We start from the raw sequence: 12800 nt of genomic DNA on the forward strand, positions 1-12800 counted from the left end.
GTTCCAAATAATTCGTTTAGTGCCATGCAATGAATAATACCTTTTCACAAGTTCAGTGGGTGCATTTTCCAAAAGAATGCTTTAATTCTGAGGGTACATACCAAGAAAATTCATGAATATTAACTGAGATACCCCATTATGTTGTGAGCAGTAGGCCTATGTGTGCTGTTGGCAAAATTGTGTCTAATCTGTCTGTGTCTATCTGACCTGGGCTGGCACAAGTTTACGTTAAAAAGCGTGTGCGTGCACGAGTACTACGGTCACGTGTCCCGGTTTTAGTTCCAGGAAATCTGGTCACCCTAATTTTGGCTTAAATAGGCTATTTGTGACACTAGGGATGTCACGAGAACCGATACTACCGATACCTTCTGGTTCTAAAATGACAAAACACCGACAATGCCCATTTTTTGAAGCACCGTAGGCACCGTTAGCGACGATGACAGTGTTAGCAGCATCAGTGCTGCGCCTCTTCCGGAACTGATGGGGGCAGTATACACTTCAGAGTGTTCCAGTCGATACATTCAGAAGAAGGAGGTCACGAAGAAGTGGCTTAGAGTCAACTCTACCCGACCTAAAAAAACGGCATGTTCACTGCAAACTCATGGTCCTCTCTTCCTGATTTACAGCCCCCCTCTTGGCTTCAAATAACTCACCGTTGTCGGCAACGGCCGCTGAACAGGTTACACGTTGTAAACAGCCGTGGCCCGCTTGCCTGCACATCCGTTAGCAGGGTTAGCATGGCTGCGTTAGCCACAGTTAGCCAGGACCAGTCAGGATCACTTTACTGGCAGTGTCTCAATTGTTTTTGCGAGTAACCAACTCCGGTACTCTAGCTATATAATTCAATGTGAGTACACAAATGTTGAAATGACATAAAATGCCCATCCCTTGTAGCCGTGATAAATTAGCCTGAAGCTAATGCTTAGCTACCTGTTCAGGAGGAAATTAGCCAACTCTTTCAAATACATCTCCAATATTGACCCGGGGTTTGTAACGTCTCTGGTCACGCAACTATTGTTGTTTTTGCACAGTACCTTTTGAAAAGATGCCTGGAAGTCTGGAATGTGTCTGGGACACTAGTTGTTGCACAATGACCATTAATTACACTTTATTATGTTGTTCTATGCTCTACTGCACATGTTTTGTATGTCTTGTTATGACATTGATATTTTTCTAATATTTTAATAAAGAAGTTCATGTTTCAAGTTAAAGTACATGGAATCTTAGAAAATCCTTTTTTTTTTTATCGTGGTATCGAAATCGGCATCGAGAATCGTGTTATTTTACTGGTATTGGCACCGACTACTGATTTTTGGTATCGTGACACCCCTAAGTGACAAGCTCTCTTGCTGCATCTCTCCATGTTGTATAGGGCCAAACCAGCTAATCGGATATTAGTAATAACATATTATGATGTGGCATTTTTGTGATTAGTTAAATTGACAAGGACAAAATATGCAGTGCTGCAGGGGGCATAGAGGCTGGAATGTGTCCATGGTGCCTTTGGTCTCCTGTCCACTGGTAGGAGAGGATTTGCAGCAGCTTGAGTAATTGCAGGGGTCATAAATGAGTAACATGGCCCAACCTGTTATGACCTAGAGGGTGTCATTACATTGTGGAGGACTTTGAAAATTGACAGGATTTGTCTGGTAGAGATGTCTATCAGCAACTGGGTCGTGGCGAGGTGCTGAGAGTTTCAGAAGGTGGTCTGGTCAGAGGAGGAATACAAATGATCGATGAAGAGTATTAGCTTCAGTGGATAGATGATACACAGGAATGTGATTTTGTCTCGCGGGATGTGGGGGAAGATGTTAGCAACTGTACAGACATAATATTCTCTCTGTCTCAGAACAGAGTGCCTGAGATTGGTCACACTGGTGTAGGCTGTATTTTTTCCGACACCCAAATAGTACAGGTTATTAATAGGTTTGCATTTGAACTTGATCTGTGGATCTCAAAACTGCCCTAATAAATATGTCTATATTAAATAAATAATTTAACATTTTCAGAAATATGCTTGTTCACTTTATTGCACAGAATTAGAAGTGCAGATTAATAGCACTAAAGTACAGCCAGTCAGCTTAGTTAAGCATGCAGTCTGGAAACAGGGGTAAACCGCAAGCCTGATTCTGTCCAGAGGCAACAAAATCCACCTACTTTCACCTTTAAAGCTCACTACTTGTTCCGCTGCCAAATGGCCAAAAGAATCAAGTTATTTATTATGCCTTATGACTCATCAGGGACCAAATAACTAGATCAAGACATCTCTTCTTTAAAGGCCAGGAACGTTCTGTTCAGAGTGGGATGACAGCTAGAAACACGAGTGCACATGCTGAGAGAAAGATGACAATGATTACTATTCAACCCAGAGATTTAAGGTCTGGCTTCATAAAAAAGGTAATGAGGTGATATTTATCAAACAAATTGACAGTTGGGTTGCAGCTGTCTAAACAAAAGTACAGCAACCAAACCATCCAAATCAACCAAATCAAACTAAGAGAGGCCAACTTTCTATGAGCACTCGTGCATATAGGTAAATGGTTCATGTCTCACCTTGTTATTATGATTAAGTTAATTAAAAGTTTACATAGCCAATATTAATTTTATATCAGAAATTACAGTTGCCAGAAAGCACATCACTCCCATGAATAGATAGACATTTTTTTCACATTCTGAACCCTTTCTCTTATGACCTACTTTGAGAAGGTTGGCTTTTCCCCTTGAACTCACATGCACTCCCAGAAGGCTGCCTAGTAGAAGTCTGACTTATCAGTTAGAAAAGCAACAGTTACATCCAACTGGAAGTGTTTTCCCCAGGCGGATTCCAACTAGCACAGGGGGAGGAGTGCAGCAATATTATTATGAACTGCCACTTTTATCACGTCATGCATTAATATAACACATTGTCTGGATTTGTCAACAACTAAGTTTTAAAACCCATTATTACATGGCTTGGTTGAATTCTAAGGCATTCTGCGGTCGGTTATTTTCTTGATAACAGACCGTTGCCATTACAATCGTATTTAAATCAATAAACTCCTTTTTAAATTAATATTTTGTGTCAAATTATTGATTTATTTGGTAAGTAGCCATGTAACAAGCGGGATAATGTAGAGCCTTCAGGCTGATTCAAGACCCCTTCGCTTCGCGTCGGGGTCCTGATCACCCTGTCGGGGTTGTATTCGCTGCAACAACCACCTAGTAAAGAATGTTTGTAATGGGAACAATTTTAGGGAGGATGTTAGGAAGATATCAGCAGTTAAGCTGAAAGATATTCTGTCGTCACTTCTGTAATAATATCTAAGGCTACATTTACAGTGCTACGTTTTGGTTTTTAAGTGAAGTTTTGAGCCAAAAGCGATCTCCGTGCACACAAGAGTTTTTAGCTCCAGTAGAAGAACTAATCTCTATTAAAACTAACATGCCCAAACCACATATCTCGTTAACATTCTCATATACTGGGCATGTGCGTGCTGGGAAAAACAGAAGGCAGCATGTATACTCCGCCCGTTGCCGGTAGTTGCCATGGTAACGTTAGTAGCTTAGTCTGAGAGAACGAGACGCCATGACCAATAAGACCCAATCAGGCAGCGAAACATTGGCGTCAGTGTTGCCAAAGGTCTCTGTTTGCGGCCGTTGAGACTTAAACACAACCCTGCAGATTCCACCTGTGGCGTCGCCTCTTGTCGGCCGTCGTTGCCTTTGTCTGTGCCAAAAATTAGCACTGGAACACACCGCACAGACTACAGCCGACTGCCAAGTATGAAGGTAAATATGGTGCAAAAAGGGAGAGCTTGTAGAATACAATGTGAGAACTTGCAGAACAAAAAATCTGAACTTGTATGTTAAAATTTGCACTTGTAAAAATTAAATTTGCACTTGTAAAAAATATTCACACACATGTGATCTGAATTTGAAGTCATACAAAGAAAAAAAACATGAGAGCTTGTAAAAGAAATCTGAACTTGTAAGTTGAAATTTGCACTTGTAGAAAATGTTCACACACCTGTATTCTGAATGTGAAGTTACAGAAAAAATATTCACAAATGTGTAGATTGATATTTACATGAACACAATGACAGCTGCAAACTTATAATGCAACATTTACTCGTATACTTTTTTTTTTTTTACTCTGGTTCATTTTCCATCACAACCACAACTCAGTGATTACAACCTCTCGAATCTGTCACTGCAACTTCACATATGTGCTCTCTCGCATCACAAAGTGGCGAATCTGCGCACCTCGACTTTCACAACACTCTTGACGATACATTTGGTGCAAAACTAATTTGTACCTGTGGACTTAGGCTGTGGAGCTCTGAGCTAACAGAACGGGAAAAGCAGGGTTTCTATCGCCAGATGAGGGACAACTCTGTCTGGCTTATTTATGTAGCATGGAAACTTGGTGGAATAGCATGCTAGCGTTAGCTAACTAGCAGCCAGCCCACTTCTAAATAAATACCTTTTAATTGTCTAAACATTTTTAACAGTCAAACTAAAACACTGGCGGTGAGCTCCACGGCCTGCAGCCGCAGACGGACCGTCAGCACATATGTGAAGTTGCAGTGACAGATTCGAGAGGTTGTAATCACTGAGTTGTGGTTGTGATGGAAAATGAACCAGAGTAAAAAAAAAAAAGTATACGAGTAAATGTTGCATTATAAGTTTGCAGCTGTCATTGTGTTCATGTAAATATCAATCTACACATTTGTGAATATTTTTTCTGTAACTTCACATTCAGAATACAGGTGTGTGAACATTTTCTACAAGTGCAAATTTCAACTTACAAGTTCAGATTTTTTTTACAAGCTCTCGTGTTTTTTTTCTTTGTATGACCTCAAATTCAGATCACATGTGTGTGAATATTTTTTACAAGTGCAAATTTTAACATACAAGTTCAGATTTTTTGTTCTGCAAGTTCTCACATTGTATTCTACAAGCTCTCCCTTTTTGCACCATATTTACCTTCATAGCCAAGTACCACGTACGTTTTGCGCATGCGTGCATTGAAATAACTCCCCATACGGGGAGCCGCCCAGGCGGCGGTAATCTATTCATCATTCAACAACACAAGGGAAACCGGATACCTTTGCTATGATATACCAGTCCCTCCAGAAAAATGTGATTATGCGATCACATAATTCAATGCATAATCAGCCAAAGTCCGCATATTTATGCGGGGGGGCGCGTTTTTTTCAAATTTTGCCACATAAATTGCCAATATGCGGGGCTTGCATGATTTCATAATCCCCGCATTTTCGTTGCAAAAAAGTCACATATCTTAGCAGAAAGTTGAAAAATGTTGCGTTTACTTCACACAAGAGCAGCCATTTTCCCCTGTTGCCATGGGAACGTTATGAAGTGACGTAATTACGCTTTGTGAACATCATAGAAAAGCTGCAAACCCCGCAATGAAGCCATGATGAAACCGCAGTTTTTGCAAGTTCCCACAATTTTTGCAAGTTCCCGCAATTTCATCGCATAAAATTGCATAAATATCCCGCATATTCCATCGCATTTTTTAAGAAAACGTGCTGCATAATCAAGGATTTTTGCCCGCAACAATCACAAAAAAACTCCGCAGTTTTCTGGAAGGACTGATATACATACAACAAAACAGCGCTTGCTCTAGCCAGCAGCAGCAGAACTGAACAGAGCCTACGGTCCCTCTGCTTCACTCCCCGCCGGGAAGACCGGGAGATGGCTAACTGGACTGTGCCCCTCCCGGGCTGTCTTCCGTTCTCTCAGCAAAGAAGTCTGCCTACAGTGGGAGCGGAGCGACTGAATGGCCCGCTACTGGCTCGTTAGCTAATGTTAGCTTGCTAATTTCCTCCACCCAACATGCCTTCATCATACACTGGTTACCGTAAAATAAGCCAAACAAACATGTCACTCATCTGACGATAGCAATGTGCTTTCCTTAGATATGACAAGAGCGTGTGAATTAAACATTAAGTTCTTACATTTTACTAATTTAGAGGCTGGCTGGTAAGCTAGCTTGCTATGGGGCTGCAGAGAGAGGTCTATTACGGTCTTTATATTAAATATCACGGTGTAGGATATTAGTTTATTAAACGTTAGTTTATTTTGTAATGTGTAGGTATGTAGAGATCCTTTAAAATACATGTTATGTTGGAATAAATATGCCTAAGCAAGTAGTTATGTATATCTTGTATGCTACGTTTGCCATCTTATGGACATGTGCAAAAATAATTATCCCAATAGTTCAAACCTGTGTGTTTTTAGACAGAACATTCAAACGTAATCTTTGACCCCTTTTGACAGCTCTTATGTGTGTTGGATTGATCAGATGTGAGTAAAAATGAAAGGAACCTTGTGTGTGCCTGTCACAGTCGTTTGTTTTCCTCACTCATCATCAGCGGCCGACCGTCGGCTTGGTGTTTGTGACAGTGTGTCAGGGCCTTTAAAGGCATTTTAAAACACTCTCACCTAGTGTTATGTCACTCAAAAGATCAACAATCACAATATGAAAATGCACAAGATACAAGTGGGCCCACACTTTAAACAAAATAAACAAAAAAACGGGAATTGTCTTTTAAATGTTGTCAAGACATTGTTTGTGTTAATAAAGTCGTACTTCCCAGTGACCAATCAGAGAGCGTGCTGCTAGGCAGACACGTATCATAACAGGAAGAGTTCAAGAAGAGAGAAAAAAAACGTTTGATGTATGTTACCGAGACGTTGGCAATGAGACAATAAAGAAAGCCAAGTTAAGAGCAAATAAACTGTATTCGCCAGCAGCATTATTTGACATGGTGTCAGAAGTGTTCTAAAACGGAACCGACGTGATGGCAAAGTTTAAACCACCGGAGAACTTCAACTTTGGAAAGCCGGGTGAATGGCCTGCGTGGAGACAGAGGTTCACACGATTCAGGTCGGCAACAAAGTTAAGCTATGAAGACGGTGACGTTCAGGTTAGCACACTCATCTATGCTATGGGCAATGAAGCCGAAAATATATTCAAAACATTCGTCATCACGGAGGAGGAAGACGAGAACCATTATGAAACGGTGCTCGCGAAGTTTGATGAATACTTCGTACCGAAGAGGAACACAATACACGAGAGAGCGTGTTTCCACCAGAGACAACAGAAGCCAGGCGAAATGGCGGAGATGTTCATACGGGCCCTGCATGAATTGAGTGAAAACTGTGACTTTGGCGAAAAGAAAAACGAACACATTAGAGACAGACTGGTTGTGGGAATCCGTGACAAAGAACTGTCCAGACGAATGCAATTAACGTCTGACCTCACTCTAGAAAAAGCAGTGATAATGGTGAGGCAAGCGGAAGAAATAGCACAACAGATAACCCAACAAGAGCAGCAAGCACAGCTCACCGTGCAAGAAGTGAAACACAGGCACCCGATAAAGAAAGAATGGAAAAAACCGCAGATGAAAGAGGGGAGCGTTGGACAGCACTGCTCAGGGGTTTCCAAGTGCCGTCGATGCGGGAAAGAAAAACACAAAATCCCAACCAAATGCCCAGCATTAGAGTCGGAATGCAGAAAATGTGGAAAAAAAGGCCATTGGGAGAGAAATTGTTTTTCTAAGTTAGTGAGGGAAGTCACTCACAACAAGGAAGAAGAGGAAAGCTTCTACCTAGGCGCAGTAAGTAAGACAAAGCAAAGTAGTGTTGAACAGTGGACTGAAGAGATTTGTATAGGACACACTCCGGTCAGATTTAGAATCGACACAGGAGCAGATGTCACTGTAATGAACGTGAAAACATTTAGAGCTCTTAAGCCTGAAAGAAAGCTTGAGGCGGCCGATGGACCTTTAGATAGCCCGGGCGGGGCACTGGACATAATGGGCCAGTTCACTGCTAGCGCACTGCATAAAAACAAGAAATACATCTTTAACATATACGTAGCAAGAGGGCCTACAGTAAGCAACCTGCTAGACAGGGAGACAGCGGTAGAGATGGGGATGGTGAAGAGAATACAGCAGATTAGGACAGCTGTGGGAATCCAGGGGGTGCTCAAAACCGACCCGGTGAAGATCCACCTAAGAGAGGGGGCTGTCCCATACGCTGTACACACCGCCAGAAGAGTCCCTCTGCCACTTCTTCCTAAAGTCCAAGCGGAGCTACAGCGAATGGAGGAACAGGGCGTGATCGTAAAAGTGACCCAACCAACAGACTGGTGCGCGCCAATGGTGCCAGTTATGAAACCTACAGGTGCCATCAGAATCTGCGTGGGGCTCCAAAAACTGAATGAAAACATAAGAAGAGAGAGATACCAACTGCCCACAACAGAAGAGACACTAGCTAAGCTAGCGGGATCTACGGTCTTTACGTCACTTGACGCAGCGTCAGGTTTTTGGCAGATACCACTACATGAAGAAAGCAGCACCCTCACCACCTTCATAACGCCTTTCGGCAGATACTGCTTCAAGCGACTGCCCTTCGGAATCAATATCGCTTCAGAAATATTCCAACGCAAGATGAACGAACTGCTGGAGGGCCTGGAGGGCGTGGCAGCATACATGGATGACGTGATTGTTCATGGAAGGGATATGGCATCACATGACAGACGCCTACAAAACACACTGGAGAAAATGGAGAAGGCAGGCCTTAAGCTCAACAAGGAAAAGTGTGTATACAGACAACCAGAGCTGCGATTTCTGGGCCACATAGTGGACGCCAATGGGGTAAGAGCCGATCCAGACAAAGTGAGCGCCATTAGTGAGCTACAAGAGCCCGCCAACGTGCATGAGTTAAAGCGTGCATTGGGCATGATAAACTATATGAGCAAATACATACCAGACATGGCAACGGCAGCGGGTCCTCTGTATGACCTTCTGAAAGAAAGGACCGCCTGGACCTGGGACCAGCCGCAGCATCGGGCGTTTCAGCAGCTGAAAGAAGCCCTCATTACATCACCCGTCCTGGCTCACTATGACCCACAAAGACAGACGGCTGTTTCAGCAGATGCGAGCAGTTTTGGGCTAGGAGGTGTTCTACTGCAACTGAATGACGAAAGCTGGAAGCCAGTTGCCTACTGCTCAAGAAGATTGTCAGACGCAGAAATCAGGTATGCGCAAATTGAAAAGGAATGTTTAGCAGGAGTATGGGCCTGTGAAAGGTTTGAGAAATACCTGGTAGGCATGGAGAAATTCAGATTGATAACAGATCACAAGCCACTGGTCCCACTGATAAATAGTAAAGATTTAGATACAGTACCAGTGAGGTGTCAAAGACTCTTGATGCGACTCATGCGATTTAACGCAAAAGCTGAATATGCACCGGGAAAGACGCTGGTCATCGCAGACACCCTGTCACGCAGCCCCATCAAAGACAAAGACAACACAACGGAGGCGATCATCGCTTGCCATGTAAATGCAGTGGCTCACAGCTGGCCTATTTCACAACACAAGCTGGACAGGATCAAGACAGCCACACAAGAGGATGAGCTGCTCCAAAAGGTTCAGAAGCTGATCAGAGATGGATGGCCCAAGCATGTGAGTAGCATCACAGACAGTGTTAAAGACTATTACACAATGAAAGACTCCTTGTCTGTGTGTGACGGCTTCATCACAATAGGTTGTCGCATCGTTATTCCACAGTCCATGAGACAAGAAATATTAGACCGCATACATGAAGGACACCAAAGTGTGTCAAAATGCAGAGAACGTGCACAGGAAACAGTGTGGTGGCCAAGGATATCAGCGGATATCAAGCACAAGGTGGACACATGCCGCTTCTGCCAGACAAACAGACGTACACAGCGCAAAGAGCCGCTACAACCAACTCCTCTGCCGGAGAGACCGTGGCAGAAGATAGCCACCGACATCTGTGAGTATAAAGGAAAACAATACATAGTGATATCAGATTACTACTCACGTTACCTAGAAATCTTACATTTGACGTCAACCACAACAGACCAGGTGATAAGGTCAATGAAAGTTACATTCGCGAGATTTGGCATCCCTGAACAGATAGTCAGTGACAACGGGCCACAATACACTAGTGAGGCCTGGAGAGACTTTTGCACACAGTATGACATAGAACATACTACATCCAGCCCGCACAACCCACAAGGAAATGGGCACGCGGAGCGTGCTGTCCAGACAGCCAAACGCATCCTCAAGCAGGAAGATCCATTATTGGCTATAATGTGCTACAGGGCCACACCCACAAGCTCTACGGGAGTGAGCCCTGCAGAAATGCTCATGGGTCGCAAGATCCGGACCACACTACCGTCGCTCAAAAGGAACCTGATTCCAAAGTGGCCAGACCGAGACGTCATTCGGCGCAGAGATGAGGAGGCAAAACGACAACAGGCGTTCTACTTCAATAGGAGACATGGTGTGAGGGACTTACCGCTTCTACTGCCAGGGGATCAGGTCCTGTCAAAACTGGACAAGGAAAAGGAGTGGAAAGGACCAGCAGTGGTCATTCAAGACAGCTGCACTCCACGCTCCTACCAGGTGAAGTCACCAAGGGGAGGGGAGGTGAGAAGGAATAGGAGTCATCTACAACTGATACCAAGGGGAGCAGAAAAGGAGAACACAGACACTGGGCACACAGTCAAAGAGTCAACAGAAGAAATACCACAAGGACTGAGCAACAATAATAAAGGTCCTACAGTAACACCGGAAGGACTGACCGTGACCAGGTTTGGTAGAGTGTGTAAACCAGTGGTGAGGATGGATGTGTAGTGTAAGAAATATATGGTTAAACTTAGTTCAGTTCTTGTTAGTCATAAAGGTCATGAGTTAAATGAGAAGGGAAACAGTTACTTACAATCAGCACTTACAAGATGGAAAGTTATGGTTTAGGATACTGTTATATTTCTAATAGTCTTAAGGACAGGGAGAATTTGAGGGGGAGATGTCAAGACATTGTTTGTGTTAATAAAGTTGTACTTCCCAGTGACCAATCAGAGAGCGTGCTGCTAGGCAGACACGTATCATAACAGGAAGAGTTCAAGAAGAGAGAAAAAAAACGTTTGATGTATGTTACCGAGACGTTGGCAATGAGACAATAAAGAAAGCCAAGTTAAGAGCAAATAAACTGTATTCGCCAGCAGCATTATTTGACAAATGTAACCCCCGTTACAGGCCAGCTCGTGGCTGGCGTGCGTTGGGTCACAAAAAAAGTCTGCCGATGAATGTGGCCGCAATTCGGCAATTGTATGGGTTACTCACCCCGTTAATGTTTAGGTTATCTCAGTAACGTTTGTCGGCGGAGACCACGGGTCCACAGTAAACAGTCCCTTGAACAGTCAGGTGAAAAGAGTCTCTCTCCTCCCACGTCGCCAGAGGTGCAGCTCGGCTTTATCTGGTCACAAAGTACGCTCTCTGGTTCTCTGTCATCCTCTCCAAAGCTCAAGACTGTACTAGCCGAAGATTAGCATCTGAGCTAACGTTACTGAAGTTCATTCACGCTAGTGTCGGCGTGGCTTCTGACTAAGCTAGCAGCTGTCCATGAAAGTCCATGAAAAACGTACCCGCTCCAGTATATGTGTTGATTTTCTCGCCGTCTTCTCTCCGGTCTCCTCTCCGAGGTGGCTGGACAACAGAGAGTCAAGAACTGCTCTCACACTCACTATGCCTCTAGTCTAGAGTCGCCACTAGCTCAGAAGCTAATCGCCATCACTCTCTCACTCTCTCTACCACACACTCCCCACGCACACACACATGTCGGCCTGCTGTTACAGATCGACGCACACACCAATGCACAAGTATAAACTTCAGGCCTAAGAAGCTTTGTGTTGGGGGAGATGTGTATGTTCTTATTGTGTCATTTATACATATGTTTATTTGGTATGTTGTGATGTTTATTTGGTTTTGTTGAGTGATCTGGGATATTGTAGTTACTGTGTCATCTTTTCTTGATTTTTGTCTGGATGGGTGCTGGGTGGTGACGAAAAGGGGGGGGGGAGTTGTTCATGTTGCGAGTTGTTTTGTATGTTAAAAAAATGTTAATCACAAAAAAGAAAAATAGAAATAAGACTCAAAATATTAGTAGGTACGTTTAATAAAGAGATGCACAGCAACAGTAACTTGTAGGCTACAGCGAAAGCTCTGCCTGGAGCCTTAATTCGCACAACCATAAATAAATCTTTACCCTGGGGGTTAGCCTACAGTTGTAATAAAGTGGGGCTTCTGTCTTCAACCCTTTGGTCTAAAACCATATATATTTTTGAAATCATACATACATTATGCTTGTTTCTTCCTACAGAATGAGTCACCAGACTTCACTGAAGAGCAGTTACTTAGTCTGCTGGATGGATGTGAGCTGACAGAGAGCCGGACCCTGGATCTTGAGACGAATGACACCATGAGACCCTAAGAAAGGCTTAATCCATGTGAAGCCCTGCTATCAAGATGCATCATTGCTGGGATGTCACTAGGCTACTAGGGGGGTTGAGAAAAAAATGACTGGATTTAAACATATTTAATTACCAATTTTTCAATGTCATCGATTTTTGTAGATATAAAAATTTTTTTAGTTCTAACCACAACTGTTATTTGGCAAACTGAGGCCAAGAACTGTATCATAATTCGTCTCAATTTTTCAATATGCAGCTGGATTGCATCCCATTGTTTTTATTTGTGTTTATGGTCCTGCATGAGGAAACAGCACAACAGGGCCACTAACCTGAGGATCATAGATGAGAACAGAAAATTGCAGTCATTAAATCTAATAACCGCAGAATGTTCCACTGCACACATAAAAAAGTCTGAACACTATGTTGTATTCTCCTAATGTGTGGCTGTTAATGATGAAACAGGAGGGGTAGTCAGATCCACTTAACGCATTCCTTTCATTCCTGC

At 43.2% G+C, this 12800-nt stretch overlaps 1 protein-coding gene across 4 annotated transcripts in view; it reads left to right on the forward strand.

The window, feature by feature from the left end:
- The window catches only part of fsip1 (fibrous sheath interacting protein 1), a 51735-nt gene extending 39291 nt beyond the window's left edge, over nt 1-12444 (forward strand). For 3 of the 4 annotated variants that reach the window (XM_031278444.2, XM_031278445.2, XM_031278448.2), the window contains one exon: nt 12205-12444. In XM_031278444.2, the coding sequence (XP_031134304.1) occupies nt 12205-12315 (111 nt within the window). In that variant the 3' untranslated portion in view covers nt 12316-12444. The remainder of the gene's footprint in view (nt 1-12204) is intronic. The other variant, XM_031278443.2, reaches the window with a different exon arrangement.
- Nucleotides 12445-12800: the final 356 nt, after the last annotated feature.

This window comes from Sander lucioperca, chromosome 18, assembly GCF_008315115.2.
Source record: "Sander lucioperca isolate FBNREF2018 chromosome 18, SLUC_FBN_1.2, whole genome shotgun sequence".
NCBI classification, from domain to species: Eukaryota; Metazoa; Chordata; class Actinopteri; order Perciformes; family Percidae; genus Sander; species Sander lucioperca.